Source organism: Euprymna scolopes, chromosome 28 (assembly GCF_053919585.1).
Source record: "Euprymna scolopes isolate OS-2025 chromosome 28, ASM5391958v1, whole genome shotgun sequence".
Taxonomy (NCBI): domain Eukaryota; kingdom Metazoa; phylum Mollusca; class Cephalopoda; order Sepiida; family Sepiolidae; genus Euprymna; species Euprymna scolopes.
The window spans coordinates 19,293,269-19,312,557 of NC_136509.1; the positions used below are offsets into that span (position 1 = coordinate 19,293,269).

The following is a 19,289-nucleotide window of genomic DNA, read 5'->3' on the forward strand; positions in this document are numbered from 1 at the left end:
CACCAAACATTAGTTTATTATAAACTGCTTATAAAATAATTTTACAAATTAGACGTACACACAGCTGCGTTGGGGTATTTACTTCTACATTATATACAGTGTATTTCCATCAACTATGAAGCATTAATTTAAACGACAGCGAACAATTTTGATAGCATTTATTAAAAACTTTTGGATTTATTAATTTAGATTATTATACTAGAACTGAATTAATTAACAATGATTTTTTACCTACATATTTTAATCACACAAAATACATGTCAAAATATTTTGTTGGTTGGTATTGAATATTATTGCCTATATATAGAAAAATAGGACAATACAATCATAAATTAACACCAAATATTTGTTCATTATAAATTGTTGGCAAAATAATTATTGAATTAGGCATACAAACAGTCGTATATGTTATTTTATATATACATTTTCAGTATTTACTTTGATAGTGCTCAATACATAAGTAAAGCTAGGTAGTAAGTTTTGAAAAAATACATAGATATACGAGAGCTTGCCAGATGGCAGTGATCAGGCTGGCTTTGGTGCTGTGGGAAGTCATGTTGGTGATGTTCTTGATGTAGGATCAAATGAAGTAGTCCAGCGGATTCAGGTCAGGGGAGGAGTGGGCCAATGAGAGAAGGGTACAAAGTCGTAGCACTCCTTCTGAAGACAAGCCTGGGTCTCTTTGGACTTGTGGGCTGGCACCAAGTCCTGCTGCCACACCCAGGGTCTGCCAGAAGCTACCTAATTTCACTAACAGATCAACACACTCTTCAGTACATCCAGGTACAATTTGGTGTTGACTTTCAAGCTGACTTTGAAGATTTGAGGTGGCATGATGTGGCCCTTACTTGAAACCACACCAAAGACCATAACCGTGGGTTGTTTGATGCGTTGAGTTGTGTTTTTAAAAAACTTTATTGAAGAAAAATCAATTCAGGTACTTGATAATGTAGTAAAGCTGACATCTATTCAATGTAGCCGCCTTCAGCCTCACTCACCACCTCGATACGAATCTGAAATTGGGAGCATGCCATTTCCACAAGTCCACGGTAGCTCATTGAATACTCACTCTGTAATCAGGCTGGCTTTGGTGCTGTGGGAGGTCATGTTGATGATGTTTTCGACATATGATCAAACAAAGTAGTCTATCAGGTTCAGGTCGGAGGACGGGGGCAGTGAAGGAAGGGTACAAAAGTCATAGCACTCCTAAAGCCAAGCCTGGGTCTCTATGAACTTGTGGGCCAGCACCGAGTCCTACTGCCACACCCAGTCTGCCAGCGGTCATCTGATTGCACCAGGAGATCACCACACTCTTCAGCACATCCAGGTACAATTTGATGTTGACTTTCAAGCCGACTTTCGAAGATGTGAGGTGGCATGATGTGGCCCTCACTTGAAACCACACCAAAGACCATAACCGTGGGTTGTTTGGTGCGTTGAGTTGTGTTCTCGAACATTGAACCGTCTGGATTTGCAGTTTGAGGGTGTTAGCAATGGTTCTGTTGTCATAATTTGGATTGGTAGAAAACACGAGTTGTACAGTGGCACATCTCTGATCTCGCTCGTTGAACATCGTGTCACTTTCAGACATGATAGAAGGCTCCTATTGCTCTTGGAATTTGTACAAAACTGACCAACTAGTAGATGGTCTGCAACAAAAAAAGAAAACCGGTTTTTGTAAAATGGAGACGGATTCATGTCATTTTTTTCTAGGGGTGACAATTTATCGTTTCGCTCTGTGTATATTAGAAAAGTGGTATAAAACTATTTACCTATATCATGAGAACTTACAACACCTGTATAACTTTTGAACCCAGGCTCTTTCTCTCCCCACACAGCATGGAATACAACTATTCATTAAATAAAGATGACCAGCAATAAAACCAACGGGTTCCGCACAAAACGGAAGTGGACAGTGGATTAAGTAAACTAACCTGCTCCACTTTACACGAGACAGCCAGACTCTTTCATACTGTGACAAATTAGAACATAATAAATAATGAAAAGTGATAAATAAAAATTGATGCCGAAAATCGGGCATTTACAGGATGCTGGTCAATATGTCGCCCAATGCCAGACACGAAAATGCCACAGCTGGACAACACTGTCAGTACATAGCTAATTGACATCAAATGATCAATTTATTCCTAACAGACTTTGTAATTCATTATCCAGTGATTGTTATCTCAAACTTACAGGTCGCCCAGCATTGCCCGGTCGTAAGATATGCTTAAATAGGATATTTTAATTCATGCAGATTACGTATTTATTATTATCATAGAGACAATTCTCTAGTAATTGTCTGTATTTTTGAGATGAGGTGTTTTCATTTATTGAGATTGTAGGACTGACTTCCTCATCTTGTCCTAGTGACATATGGCCGAGTGGTCCTAGACGTTGTATCAAAGTTTACAGTTACCCAAAGGTGCTGAGTTCAATCCTGAACGAAGGCAGTGAAAAGTAACATTCAAAACAGAGAATCAGCAACTATGTCCCAGAGCCTAGCTGGAGTCCAAACACGGTACCCACGTAATAATAATAAAGGGTTGGGTTCGAGACTCCTAACAAACGGTTCCCCAGTTCGATACAAAACACCTGATGAAGGCCGGAGGGCAAAACGGCCGAAACGTTGTGACTATAACAACCAAGATGAGGAAGTCAGTCCGACAATCTCAATAAAAGACAATTCTCTATCGATTATTATATTGAACCTAATATATGGTAGTGATTTCAAAACTAAAAAAAATTTACATATGACTTGAGAGTTATCCTTACAATGTATCTCCAACCTTTTTCACATGTATCTCATCAATCTCGCGAATCTTTCTGTCATTTTTGAGAATCTGTACGGAATTTTGAACGAGTGATTGTGTATGCAATTGCAAATTACTTAAGACTTCTACACGATTATGGCTGACAGAACGAGAGCAAGCTACTCCCGTAGATTAAAGAAAGTGTTCCATTCTGAATTCCATACAGATTCCTTTCTTTGAGTTCAATAGAAAGTTATCCGAGTTTAATTTATTTACTAGCAGTTCCACCCGGCTTTGCTCAGGCCCTATGTACTGTTCAATTTTTTTTTTTTTTAACTTTGACCCCAATTTTGACCCCCTTAACATTTTTTGTTCTTTTGGGCTCAAATTAAAGTAAAATGTTTGTACCATGTCCAAGTTACCTACATCTAAAATTTCAAATGTTTAGATCCAAAATTGGAGGAGGAGTTTAGTAGAGTCTGCAAAGGTCAATTCTTTCAACTTTGACCTCTTGCCAGCCAAATTTTCGCTGAAAAACTGATTAAAAAGCTTGCTTCATGTTTGAATACTCTTTATGTAAAATTTCAAATGTTTAGACCCAAAAGTGGCTTAATAGTTTGCTAGAGATCGCAAAGGTAAAATCTTTTTGAACTTTGACCCATTGGAAGCCAAATTTTCAGCAAAAAAAAACGATTAAAAAGCTTGTTCTATGTCTGGATACATTTTATGTAAAATTTAAAATGTTTAGACCAAAAATTGGCTAAGTAAAGACCGCAGAGGCAATTTTTAAAAAAAAACTTTAACCCTTATGACACCTTAACATTTATTGTTTTAGGCTCAAATCAAATTAAAAAGTTAGATCCATGTCCAAGTAACCTATATCTAAAATTTCAAGTGTTTAGACACAAAATTGGTGGAGGAGTTTGGTAGAGTTCTCAAAGGTCAAATCGTTGAACTTTGATCCCTTAACAGCCAAATTTCAGGTGCATTCACATTGGATATTACTGATTGGAGGTTACAGGAGCCGAAACATTGTGAGAAAAACAGCCAAGATGAGAACAATAGTCCAAACAATCGAAATAACACAAAACAAAATTATCAAGCCGCATCTCAAAAATATACAAATATCATAAAAAAAAAAAAAGAACGGACTCGGATTTATTAAAAAACAAGAAATAGACTTGGCGCTATTTGCGTTTTGAATTTCTAACGGCTATATTCATTGGGAAAGCAAAAAAAAAAAAAAACATTTTTCACCATTCACCAATAACATCCAGTGCGAATGCATCTGTAGACGGTCTGTGGTTACATCGGCCGAAACGTTGTGAGAAAAACAAGGAAGATGGGAAAAATAGTCCAAACAATCCAATACAATACTTGTTTCTTTTTTCTCATTTTCTCCAATATCTAATCCTTCCCAAGATATGCATGTCACCTTGTCAATCTGTCCTACTTCCCCATACCATTCCATTTAACAATGATTCCCATTATTTTACAAGCATATAATTTAGCAGTGTCCACAAGGACCCGTGGCATAACAAATAAAGTACTAAGTAAAATTCAGTTCTAAATGACACCTTTCCAGAGGTTGAAGGTTCAATCCTCAGCGTGGACACTTCTAAGATACAATTGTGAATTACTTAAGAGTTCTACCTGATCATGAATGACAGAACAAGAGCAAGCTACCCCTGTAGAATAAGTGAAGGGTTCAGTACAAAATTCAGTACAGATTCCTGAGTTTGATAAAAAGATCAGAGAGTTTGACAAGATACACCTGAAGAAATTGGAGGTTGCATCGGCCGAAACATTAAATAACACTCAGGATGAAAACAGTAGCTAAAATAATCCAAATTACCAATTCTCATCTGAAAAATTCAGAAACATATCTTATGTATGTGTGTGTGAATGTTTTAATATAAATTTGAGTAAACACTAGTCTCTCTCTCTCTCTGCTTATTTGAGCATTGTTTCAAGTCGTATTGAACTTCTTGCAATTAAAGTAAAGTAATGCAAGTTCAGGAGAAGAGCAGTTGGAGATTGTTCTTTTACTGCAAACCCCCAGCACACAGGGTATCGATTGTCTCTTCAAACTAAAAAAAAAAAGCGGCCATTTTCTGTTATTCTAGGGACAGATGGACACAGTGAACGCTCAATGAAATAAAAATGCAATATTTTTTTCACAAAAATTGCACAGATGTGAACGAACGTATTTATGTTGTTAAGGATAATTTGGGTTATGACATTTTTTAATGTGAAACAGCAAATTTTTTGATGCATCAGCGCATCTAAATAAAAAAGGGCTCTGTTCATTGGTCGTTATTTATTACACTTCAGTTTAAAAGAAATGTTCCATTCACTAAACATGCAGTCATAATGTTTAAAAAGTCCCTGCTTCAGGCATAGTTGTTATTTAGCACTTCAGCCTTCATCATTGCCATCTGAGCTATAACCAGATGAATAAAAACAAGGCCGATAGCCATTAGTCGCGTGCTCTCGTGTAATGAATGAATGCGTGAATGTAGGATTGATATGAAATTCTTACAGATAAACTAAAATGACTGAAAAATGGGTTGAAATGACTTAAATAAATAAAAAGTAAATGACTTAGAATGACTTGAATGAACTTAAGGATGAATTGATTGACCTTAAGAATGACTTGAATGCTTAAAAAATAACTGGAATCCTTCAAAAACAACTTGAATGATCTGGAGAATCACTGGAATGGCTTTGAGACTGACTGGTTGTAAAGTGGGTGATCATTTTACATTAAATTAATACAGAAAAGTGATCCCCGACTTTATATCACAAAGTTACAAACATAAGTACAGCAAGCTTAAAAAGCTAAGAACAGCATCTATTAATAACAGACCTTTGATCTTAACCAAAAAGGCCAAGCACAAGAGTGTTATGGACAGACTGATCGACGGAGTGACTTATAGAGTCGCTTGCACGCGACTAAAAAAGGCCAAATATTAAGCAACTTAAAGCTAAAAATGTGTATGTATGCATGCTCAAAAGTTAGTCAATTTACTCTTGTGGATGTCAAAAAGAAAAGATGGTGTAACCAAAAGAAAACACAATGGCAACCGCTGTCCCAATTTTCGTATTTTGTAATTATGCCCCCGTCCCTTTATTTTCTTTTAAAGTTGATAAGTTCTTTTTCTTCTGATGAGTTAAGGGTGGAATAAATCCTGTAGTGGAGCCGGAAAGGGTGAAAGTAGGAACACGACGACTTGGTGAGAATAAGAACATTTATATCAAGCAAGGGTTAGTGATACAGAAAAGGTTAGTAAGTCCGTGGGGAGTCATCTCTGTACGACATCCGACATCCGACATAGCTCTCATTGAGCAGTCTAGACTTGTTGATTATATGCCTAATGGACAAGTCCATCTTAGCGGTTATAAGGGCGTGGATGTCCCCATAACAAATCCAAAAATTGACATAATAATAACATGAATAATTGTGTGCTACGAAACAGGTGCTGTTAAAAATTGAACGTTTTAACATGCTTAAAGAAATAAACAGTAAGATGGTCCACATCTTGAAATTTGAAATATAGACTTTTGTTAATTTTTTTTTTTTTTTTACAAGAGTTACCACTTATCGAGGCCTAGAGGCCACTTGAGGATAAGGGTTAATTAGTGTACAATGAACATGTTGTAGTAATCATAAAATCATAGTAAAGGGAACATGTAGTAATCGTTAGTAGTGGAAATTTTATAAATTGGATTACTTAAGATTATGGTTTATCAAGAATTTGTTCACATTGGACTTGAAGACAACTATATTGTAGTCAGTTGGAAAGCAAGAAAAGCGAACAGAGTTCCACAGGCGTGCAGTTCTAAGAAAGAAGCTTTGTTCATGGAATCTACGTTTAGGCACATATAAAGAGTGGGGGGAAATTATTGAAAATGGTTTCAATTAGGCGAGTGTTTTTCCTGAAAGTCAGGATGAGGGGAGCCATAGATTGGAGCTCAGATGAGCACTTGTCATGAAAATAACGATAAAGCAGAAACTGGCTCGCCACATCTCTTCTGTGGGAAAGAAGTTGCAGGGAAGAGAAAAGGGCATTCCCCACTAGGCTACAAAGTCTGTTTTAAACTCTGTCAAGGCAGAATGGAGTGCTTTTTTTTTTTTTTTTTTTTTTTTTTACACAGTGATCACCGCATATCAAGGCCCGGAAGCCACTCAGGGATATGGGTTATTGCAAGTACATTACGTTAGTGTGGAGATTTGATGAAGTGTTTACTTAAGGGGGTGGTTCATTAGGAATTTGTTAACATTGGACTTGAAGACATCCAAGTTTTAGTCCGGTGGGAAGCAGGGAGACGGAACAGAGTTCCACAGGCGTGCAGTTCTAAGAAAGAAGCTTTGTTCATGGAATCCGCGTTTTGATTTAGGCACAGATATAGAGTGGGGGAAATTTTTCACAGTGGATTCAGCTAGACGGGTGTTTTTCGTGAAACTGCCCAGATGTGGCAACAGTACTCCATCTTTGAACCTACTTGGCTCTCATATAGGTAGAGAATTGCATCAGCAATGAGATATCTAAATTTATTTGTATATGCTCTGTAGTTACATCGAGCTTCATAAATTAAAGGGCTGGTTAAAATAAAAGGTGAAATAGAATTGAATAAACCTATTTCCCCATAAACACATGTTATTCACATAACCTGATGCAGATTACTCTTTAGACTGACAAAAAAAATTATGTCAAATATTAAAATAGCAAACATTTCTTTTATGTCTATTAACTTTTTTTTTTAATTTTTACTTTTACTTGCATATATATTCATGGCATCCATGCCTCATCTAGTAATTAAAACTTTTACATAAAAAGATCAGAATCCGTCTTACAAGAAAGTTTGCATTTAAAACACAGAAGACAATTTTAATGATAGAAAATACGAAAAAAAAAAACAAAAAAAAAACCCACAAAATATCAATATTTTCTCATTATAAATCTGATCCGGTTAATGACCACAAAAGCCGAACTGTTTAATTAGAAAAAATACACGACAAACAATAATGACATGACAATAGAACATGAAAACAAAAAAAAAACATTTAAACAAACAAAATGCTAATTATTAAGATCACCTGTCCGTTAGAAATGGACTGCAGAAACATTTCTGTGAGGTCTTGTTATTTATGTCGGTTACAAATTTCAAACGCAATACACGATACCTAAAAGGCATGAAACGTGCAAGAGGTCTACTTCCTTCCTGGTTCAGCATACACACTGTGCAGGCTGAGTCAGCTTCCTTTTTCCAGAGGAAGTCTCTGGGGAAATATTAAATCAACAAGCGGTCCCAGATCGCATGTATATCTGATCTCGATCAGAAAGCCACTCGAGGATAAGGGTTATTGAGTGTATGGTAGTCACTGAGACAACAGCGTATTAAGAGTTAGTGGTGGAAATGGGATATAAATGCATTATTTGGGGCGGGGGGCTCAACAAGGATTTGTTTACATTGAACTTGAAGATGACCACACTGTATTATTTGGATTCCTTGGACTATTGTTCTAATCTTGAGGGTCATTTTGGTTTATGTAATCTCCGAATAACCAATCCTCATCTCAAAAATTTAGAAACAACCATATTGTAGTCAGTCGGAAAGCAGGTCAGCAAAACAGAGTTCCAGGGGCGGGCAGTTCTAAGAAATAAACTTTGTCCATGGAATTTGTTGTTCGTAAAATTTTGGCAAGAGGGAGATCATAAATTGAAACTCAGTCGAACACTTGCCATGAAAATAACGATAGAGCAGAGAGAGGCTTGCAACATCTCTTCTGTGGGAAAGAAATTAAGAAAAAAAAACCTTCATGTACTACTTTTGTACTTTGTCAAGGCAACAGTACTCCATTTTAGGATGAATCTGGCTGTTGCATTTCTTACACTGCTCGTATTTACATACATGGAATTGCTTTATTGTTAAGGATATTTTAATATCACAGAGTTTTCGTCCAGTATGCACGTCAGCGGCAACCACACTAGGTGGGTTGAACAAACTTTCTCCCGAATATAAAGTTCACAAGCGGTCCCCTGTTGCAGTAGGGAAGATGATGACATCAGTTTTTGCAATTCTTGCTGGGAAGTGTTGACATCCTCCTACATACAGCGCCTGGTATTCTCAAATCGTCACCCATCTGATACTGACTAGGTATGTGAAACAGCGAAACAGTAGTGTATGTGGATGACTATAATGCTCCCTATCTTGGGTTGAGCATATTGGGAAGTGATATACAAATTACCATTAGCATATGAAGCAATGCTCTTTGTGTAAACAAATTGAGCTTATGTACTTTGGACAATGTCAAAACATTGTTAATTCACTGTCTGCATAGCAGCAGACATATAGCGCAATGGTTAGAAGCTCCAATTGTTGTTTGGTCGATAAAGTTTTCGATCCTGGCTTGAGGTAGTTGCTTGTTTAGCCACACTGATGAGCTTGAAACAGCGAAACATACTGTATGTGGATGACTATATATATATAGTCATCCACATACAGTAAATATGTATATACACACACACACACACACTCTCTCTCAATTGACTATATATAACCTACACACACACACACACACACACTTTTATATATGTGTATAAAAAAGTTTGCCTATTTTCTCTCTATCTATCTATCTATATATGTATGTATATGTGTGTATATTTATTTATTTATTTATTTATTTTATTTTTTTTACTTATCTTCACTCCAAATAAGGCATGTTGCCACTTGGACATAAGGGGCTACTAATTGGAACCATGCCCAAGAAAGATTAAGACTTTGGTTTACGCTGCATTTGAACTTCTGCATATCAGTACAGTTTGGGAAACAGGTAGCAGGATGAGAATTCCAAAGTCTAGCCGTTCGAGGGAAGAAACTATTAGAGTAGAAAACTTTCTGACATTTAGGGACCTCAACAGTGAAGGGGTGTGATTTTGTTGCTAAGCGGGTTTGTCGGAGATATGTATGTCGAGGGGGCACAAGTGCAAGGAGTTCATCAGAGGAGATTCCATTAAAATACTTGTAAAACAGGCACAGGGATGCAACATTGAGACAATGGGACAGAGGTTGGAGCCTAGTTGACACAGTGGGACCTATTTATATATATATATATATATATATATATATATATATATATATATTTTTTTTTTCAACTGCACACTTTTGTGTTACTGCTCTCTCCCCCTCAATATCAAAGCAGCGCCCATTTTGAGAAACATTGTGATAAACAGACATCAATGTGTGTGTGTGTGTGTGTGTGTGTAGAGAGAGAGAGAGGAGGAGGCAGCCAGATTATCTACTAATTAAAGAGAACCGATTTTTTTCAAGGCATTATTTCCCTTATGCCGATCCATTCCTTGAGAAATCTATAAAATTGTGTGAGTATGTCTAGAGAGGAATGAGCTGCGCAGAGAAGGAAGATGAAGAGGGGAGGGAAGTTGCAATAGGAAATGGTTACACTTTTGTCATGGGCAACGCTGGGTAGCCCTGCTAGTTTATATGTATATCTAACGCCAATTCAGTGCAGCAAAATCATTTATTTGTAAAATCGTTTCATCAGTTCTCAACATTAATAGAAATTAACCTGCTTGATATATGGCATAATTACGACACACCGGTTCCCACCAGATCACGGAAGTTAAGCAATGATGAGTCTGGCTAATATTAGATTGGTGATCCGTTATGAATATTAAGTGCTGTATAGGGTAGCAGGAAAGCACTACTGTCAAAGGAAAAAGTAAGGCGCCTCCTTCCCTCTGCTAGTCTGCGGGAGACGCCTGGGCAAGGCTGAGTAGCCACTTCAGCCTCTCGATCAAGCTAATGTGAGGTCATGGAAAGCAGGTAACTGATGTAATACGAAAGCATTCAGGAATAATTCTGTTCATGGTTTCATATTTCGTTGGGCAGAAGATCCCCTTGTGTACAATGGTTAGGACAATCGCTCAGTATGGGCACTGCTTGGACAGAAAGAAACTGTAACCTACTGTCTATACAACTGCAAATAAAGCTGTGGCAATACATCAAACACTTGAGAAAACAACATGAATGAAGCTGTGAATAATGAGCAACAATGAATTCATGAATGCATCGAAGGGGAGAGACAGAAGGAGAAAAGGCATACATACAACCTATTTAGTATACAAAAAAAAAAAAAAAGCAAACACTTACTCAGACCACCAGTAATCACAGTCACACGCAGATTAATAGGTTTACCCAAAACTTGGAACTGTTCACCAATTTGAAACGCCAACTCCCTGAAAAATTGATTTTTATTTTTAATTCGTTAGAAAAAATTCTCATGAAAAATAGTTTAAAGTTCAAGTACAGAGAAAATGAAAAGAAAAAACAGAATCCACATTTACAAACAAAAAACTAAAATAAACTTAAAATCATTCAGCAGTAATCCTAATAATGGTAAAACTTTTACCATGGAACTCATTACGAGAGCTATGACAACAGCGTATTCTTTTCACTGTTGTGACTCAAGTATATATCCGACACAGACAGTTAATCAACTGAAAACCACATCACACTATATAAAAGCATATAAGATATCAATGGATACACACTCGAGAGTAAAAACAATGAAAAGAATATGCTGTTTTACTAGTACTACTCATTACCATAGGAATGCTTCACTGCAGACTACAACATAGTTCTCTTTAAATTTAATGACAACAAAAATGCAAAGTTTACAAATGACTAAGTAAGAATTATTCTTTAGAGGAAATAAAAATATTTGAATATAGCATACTGTTTACATTGTTTTTCTCAATTTTGTCCCTTACTTTTGGACGTTCCTATTTTGAAAATAAATAATTGTTATAATTCTTTTTCTATCCTTTGCAAATGATTAAAATTTTAGTATGTTATTATGGACGATAATTACTACCGTTGTCAAAATTTCTGCTATTCACAGTTGTTATTTCTAACAAATATTATTTCAAAATTTTGTCCCTTAGTTTTGGACACTGCTGTATGTATATATGTATGTATATTAGAGCTCCGGGATACGGCATTAAAAATTAGTAATAAAAAACAGTACAGTATATACGACACAGGTATATAATCAAATAACATTATAAATTACACCGTAAGGCAGGGAAAATACCGTAACCAGGAGTCGGAAAAACATCGGATTCCACATGGGAACCTGAAAAAACTGTATCATACAGCCACTGTATCCCCGGATTCTAATATATAAGGACATGAATTTTAGACGATAAATTATATTTTACATGAATTTATTATTCAAAAGGATACTCAAATAAGATATATTAAAATTTCCTTAATCCGCAGAGTTTCAAAGAATTACATTCTTCTCATCAGAGGAAGGATGTTAGCAAATGAATATTATAGTGAAGTTATGAATTTCCTGGTACAAGCATAAATTGAAACTGCGTTATATGGAAACTAGTTATAAATGTAAAAAAAAAAAAAAAAACTTTTTAATGCAAAAAGTTCATAACAAGGGAAAAAAATGAAAAATAAAATACCAAAACACTTAATACATAAGTGAATTTATTGAACAATTTACATTTCAATATACTGAGCAAGTAAAATATATGTATACTCATTTTATAGGGTTAAAAATATATATATATATCTATATATAATAATTTATAAAATATATATGGCGATTAAGCTACACTGAATATTCAGCGTTTCATCCACTCTAGGGCTCAGGAGTCCTAGAGTGGATGAAACGCCGAATATTCAGTGTAGCTTAATCGGCATATATATTTTATAAATTACTAACTAGCTCTAACTACGTATTGAGCACTTTTGAAGTAAATACTTAAAGTTTACGCATAAATCTATACTTTCGTATATTAATTTTATGTGAATAAATTAAGTAGTTTTATTATATATATATATATATATATATATATATATATATATATATATATATAGCGGCAAGTGGGTTTATTGAACTGACAACAAATATATTTATTCTGCCTTGAATTATGGAAATTCTTAATTAAATTATGTAGAATTACAACATTTATTGTTTGACAAAGGAGTACGGATAATTATTAAAGTTTTGGCCTTAATCCATGGATTTTCAATGAATGGCTTATCTCATCGGAGGAAATGTTAATAACAAAATAGACATGGGTAATCATAAATTTTTGCTTATTAGCAAATAAATTGAAAATTAAATTTTAATTGACGGTGTAAAAAGGATTTATTTGTACGTTATCTTATAAGAAATATATACTTTTAAAAGGTATAAATTTTAATGTTTACTCAATATATATATATATATATATATATATATATATATATATTTAAAAGAGTGTAGCAATCAACAATTGTAGGTTTTTCAGACTTTTATCATTTATTTAATATTTAAAAAAAAAAAAAGAAGATTTTAAAAAAATATTAAAAAATGATAAAACCTACAATTGTTGATGGCTACACTTTTTTAAATATACATTTTTTCTCTCGGTGGAACTACACAACCATCACTTTAAATATATATATAAGATTTCCATTTATCAAGATTTTGCCTACAATTGTTGATGGCTACACTCTTAAATATATATATATATATATATATATATATATATATATATATATATATATATATATATATATAGATAGATAGATAGATAGATAGATAGATAGATAAGTAAATATAAAATGTATATCTTATAAAAAAATATATATTTTTTTATAAGATAGTAAAATTTATGAATTATAAGACGTATATATACTACAAATTTACATTCTAGTTAGCACAAAAATTCAATCCACAATTATGATTTTAACTTTTTTTAAAATATTTTTTATATATATATATATATATATATGATGATGATTGCAACGTCTTGTCAGACGAGTGCCACTCCCTAAGACAATGAGCCCAAAAATGACTTTTTCTTTTAGTCCTACTGGTGAATTCACACGCTCAAGCAGGCATGACACTGAAGATGGTCATTGAGATCAATTATTACATGCTTCCAGCATTTCAAGCCTCCATGCATCACAACTTTTCCATCGCCACAGGACCACTTTTATAGACAAATGCCTGAGGGAGTATCTATACACAGATGATGTTACAGATTCTTAGCTTTGTACGACAGCAAAGTCTCTCTCTCTCGGTTCAAAATGTTGAGATCCAGCTACAAGCAAGAGCAAGATAGCCAGCAACAAGTTAAACCGCAGACCAGCTTAATGCGGGTACTGGTCTCCCGCTTTATGGTTTTTTTAAATCAGAGATTTGCTTCTCCTAAAAAGGTTGCCTTCACCACGGCTTACAGGAGTCCTCTCCACCCCAACACACACACGGTGCTAGTTGGCCGTTGACCCCGAAAAAGGGTTCATTCGCCCTTTGGCGATATATATATATATATATATATATATATACACACACACACACTGTACTGTACTGAAGTATAAGTCAATTGAACCAGCTTCCTCCAAAGATGGCCAGTGAGAGAAGGGTACAAAGCCGTAGCACTCCTTCTGAAGCCAAACTTTGGTCTCTTTCGACTTGTTGGCTGGCACAGTTCTGCTGCCACCCACAGAATCTGCCAGCGGTCACCTGATTGAACCAGGAGATCACCACACTCTTCAGCACATCCAGGTGCACTTTGGTGTTGACTTTGAAGCCAACTTCGAAGAAGGAAGGTGGCATGATGTGGCTCTCTCCTTAAACCACATTAAAGATAAAAACTGTTTTCATCGCCCTGTGCACGTTCCTGTTATTCAGGGCAATCCAGCAATGCATTTTGAGGGTGCTGGCAATGGTCCTGCTGTCATAACTTGTATCAGTAGAGTGCATGAGTTGTACAACGACACATCTTCAATCTCGCTCGTTGAACATTGTGTCACTTTCAGACATGATAAAAAGCTCCTATCGCTCTTGGGATTTGTGGCCAACTAGTAGATGCTTTCCAAGAAAAAAAAAAAAAAAAAGGAAATCGGCTTTCATTAAACGGAAATGGAATCATGTCGTTTTTCCTAGAGCGACAATTTTATCATTTCCACTTTGTATAAAGTAAAATTGTATTAGCTAAACTTTTGATCTCGGATTCAAACTGATTTGGAATACATACCTTTGAGCCTATGTCTTTATTGATGTCAGAAGGTCATGAACCAGTTTTAAAACTCGTTATTCAAAATCATACATATGTAAAAATAGCATCATAAATAAGTCTATTTTTTAGCATGCCTTTTCCAAGCTGACCAAACTTTTCACATCAAATCATCGAGCATACATTGAACCAAAAAGTATTTTAAGGCTGTTCACTATTTCTACAATCTCTGGCCAGGACATTATTTATTCCTCTTTCTCAAGTTCATTTTTAGCATTTCCTCTTGTGTTTTCATGACCATCCCATGTGAATTCGAACAGCTACCTTAACCCTTATACATCTAACCCAGAAACACTCATCCATTCTTTCGACATGGCGACACCATCAAAGTCACCTGTTCTGCGCACATCTTCCTATACCGTCCAAATTTATCTTTTCATCAGGACTAATACTACATATTAAGGACCCTACGTCAGTTGCGATTAAGTTATCTAGTGTGAATTTTGACAAGGGTCACACAGAGTGCATGATATCAGAATCGTGAATAAAAGATGAATGACAAAGTAGAGGCAGGCAGAACAACAGAGTTGAATGATGACAAATGACGTCACGTTTTCGAATTGAGAGAAAACTAATGCTTTTGTGTCAGTTTCTATTCATGGAATCCGTAAGACTGAGACAGTTAATAATGTAGAAATATTCTAAGTAGAATGTTGCCTCGGTGTCTGTCTGTCTGTGTGGGTCACTCATTTTGGTGGAGTTAGGAAGTAAATAACTAGCCAAGCCAAGGAAAGGTTAATCTCTCTTTCTCCTAAGTCAACTCTCTTTAAATAAAACCATTTATAAAAACTCTCAGTGAACGTCTCCTTGTGTCCTCTTTCTTCATGAAGGGAAACTTATCCTACAACAGCCACTAGATGAAATGACGATAAAGTAAATAAGCGAAAAGCATATAAAAGCCGAACATGTATGAGTAAGGACGTTTATAATTGTTATTTAAAATGTTACAGCAGTGGTTCTCAATGTTTGGGTTGTGACCCTAAATAATGTGGGGGTGAATCATGAATTTATGGACTGTATATATGTATAGTTACGCTGCAAATGATCAATAATCGCAATATATGGCAGTTTGTTGGACCATGAATGTATATATAAGATATTTTAAGGTTTGGTTTGGTTGTTTTACAGCATATCAACCCTTTTTGGGTTATTTAATGTCGAATCCCGTTATTTTGAAACTAGTATTCATATTGCATCCAGTTATTTTTGTAGGTTTTTATTTTTTCAAACTCTTTCCATCTTCAATCGCTAATTTGTAGTGTTTTGTTTGATTGTTTTATAGTGGATTTTATCCTTTTTTTTTTTCTTTACAGTATTAAGGTTTGGTACATTTTAAGTTTGGAAACAAGTCAGGAAGTGGGGGGGGGAATAGAAAGAGGAAGAGAAAATGGTAACAAGGAAAAGGGGGGAAAAGGTGGTTTTTGTTTTTTGTTTTGGTTTTGCAGAAGATAATTAAGTTTTGCAAAAGGAAGTAGAAAAACAAAAAGCATCAATGTCATGTGCATTTCGTTTCAGGAAGCCAATATCTTCAGAAAGCCTGATCTGGTAGCACAAATTCTTTTCACACCACAAAGTGGTTCTATTGACACTAATAGTTTAAAGATGCCAGAAACTGGTTGCAAATTATCAGTCAGTGCAGTAGTCATGACATTGAAAAGGCCTTCCATTTTCATCGATACCCCAAAAGTTGTGAGTTCTATTCTTATAAGTTGGTTTGGTTGTTTCAGGGCAAAGAAACCCTTTTGGGGAGACCTACTGCCAAAACACCTACCATAAATGATTCATTGCATACAATAAATTGAACACAAGTTGATATTTTGTTCATAGCCTGATCTGGTAGCACCAGTTAAGGAAGTCACTTACTGATTGCTTGTTCTAAAATGGTTCACCATACTTCAAAGATTGGGAACCCCTGTGTTACGCAAAGGATGAATTATATTATTCTACCCATCCAAGTTCTCTTTACTGTCCACATCTACAGACAACAAAAATAAAACGATTTTGATAGGTGTAGCCGCACGACACTGTTACAGCAGTGAAATCCAGTCTCAAAATCTCTTTCTTCTCACACTAAGTTAAACATTAATGAGACGTGATGCCAATCAGACAGTGTGTACTAATTAACTCACAACACATACTTTCATCTAACAATACTGAACCGTTCAAACGTGATAACTAAGGTAACTATACAAAAAGAAGCAGTCAATCCGGTACATCTACGTAGTGTGATGCTGATCAAATAAAAACATGTAATGGGATTGAACTCACATCTTTCAGATTATGAGACACTTGTGCTAGCTACATCCTCCCTCCTCCTACCACTTCTTGTCTCATTCACCCTTCTATTTATTAATACATTCAGTGTGCAAACAAGCAAGCGAGACTGATAGTCTTACTGTTACAGAGTGATTGGAAACACTTAAGGAGGTGACCTGAATCTAATCTAAAAATATTGGAAACTAGCTGTAAACGGCCACATATTTCTGTGACTCAGTCTGGTTAATGCAAGTATTAGATTGCTTTATACTGTTCGCGCATGCGTACACACACACACACGACCGTAATAACTTTTAAATACGATTTTTAAAAAATAGCACGGTAATATAGATGCATGGGCAAAATATTTATTTAAAGATGTATTTAAAATAAGAATTGTAGCCTAGCATATGCACACACATACACAAACACGACTGTAATAACTTGTAAATATGATTTTAAAAAACAGCACGTGTTTTTTGTTTTTTGTACATAGGCATAACCACTTATCAAGGCCCAGAGACCAATCGAGGATAAGGGTTAAGAATGTACATTAGTCAATTGGACAATAAAGTAATCGTTAGTAATGGTAAATTCTGTAAATTTGTTAACAAGTGGAACGGCTCATCAAGAACTTGTTTACGTTAGACTTGAAGACAACCATATTGTAGTCAACTGGAAACGGAAGACAATTTCACAGGCGAGCAGTTCTAAGAAAGAAGCTTTGTTCATGGAATCTACGTTTAGGTTTAGGCACAGATAAAGAGTGGGGGAAATTATTAATAGTGTTTTCAGCTAATCGAGTGTTTCTTGTGAAAGTTTGGCGAGGGGGGACCATAGATTGAAGCTAAGTCGAACACTTTCCATGAAAATAACAATGAAGCAGAGACAAACTCGCAACATCTCTTCTGTGAGATAGAGGTTGCAGCGAAGAGAAAAGGACATCTACTACGAGGCTAGGAAGTCTATTTTGAACTCTATCAAGGCAGGACAAGTCCTTTCTAGCATAAGTGCATGAGAAATATTTTGATTAGCATATACGATAAATCTAATGAAAAATAAAAGAATTATGTGAAGAATAAAAATTTTTTTTAAATTATGTGAAGAATAAAAAATTAAAAAATTGTGAAGAATAAAAATAAAAATTATGAAGAATAAAAATAAAAAAAATTGTGAAGAATAAAAATTAAAAAAAATTATGTGAAGAATAAAAAATTTAAAAAAATTATGTGAAGAATAAAAAATAAAAAAAAATTATGTGAAGAATAAAAAATAAAAAAAAATTATGTGAAGAATAAAAAATAAAAAAAAATTATGTGAAGAATAAAAAATGGAAAAAAAATTATGTGAAGAATAAAAATAAAAAAAAATTATGTGAAGAATAAAAAATAAAAAAAAATTATGTGAAGAATAAAAATAAAAAAAAATTATGTGAAGAAAAAAAAATTAAAAAAAATTATGTGAAGAATAAAAAATGGAAAAAAAAGAATTATGTGAAGGATAAAAATAAAAAAAGAATTATGTGAAGAATAAAAATAAAAAAAGAATTATGTGAAGAATAAAAAATTAAAAAAAATTATGTGAAGAATAAAAAATAAAAAAAATTATGTGAAGAATAAAAAATGGAAAAAAAAGAATTATGTGAAGGATAAAAATAAAAAAAGAATTATGTGAAGAATAAAAATAAAAAAAGAATTATGTGAAGAATAAAAATAAAAAAAGAATTATGTGAAGAATAAAAATAAAAAAAGAATTATGTGAAGAATAAAAATAAAAAAAGAATTATGTGAAGAATAAAAATAAAAAAAAAATTATGTGAAGAATAAAAATAAAAAAAGAATTATGTGAAGAATAAAAATAAAAAAAGAATTATGTGAAGAATAAAAATAAAAAAAGAATTATGTGAAGAATAAAAATAAAAAAAGAATTATGTGAAGAATAAAAATAAAAAAAGAATTATGTGAAGAATAAAAATAAAAAAAATTATGTGAAGAATAAAAATAAAAAAGAATTATGTGAAGAATAAAAATAAAAAAAGAATTATGTGAAGAATAAAAATAAAAAAAGAATTATGTGAAGAATAAAAATAAAAAAAGAATTATGTGAAGAATAAAAATAAAAAAAAAATTATGTGAAGAATAAAAATAAAAAAAAAATTATGTGAAGAATA

At 34.1% G+C, this 19,289-nt stretch overlaps 1 protein-coding gene across 1 annotated transcript in view; it reads right to left on the reverse strand.

Annotated features, from left to right (window-relative positions):
* The window catches only part of LOC145249496 (putative ATP-dependent RNA helicase DDX49), a 619,310-nt gene that overhangs the window by 489,479 nt on the left and 110,542 nt on the right, over window positions 1-19,289 (reverse strand). The window contains exon 3 of the mRNA XM_080111104.1: window positions 10,929-11,014. Coding sequence (XP_079967230.1) covers window positions 10,929-11,014 — 86 coding nt within the window. The remainder of the gene's footprint in view (window positions 1-10,928; window positions 11,015-19,289) is intronic.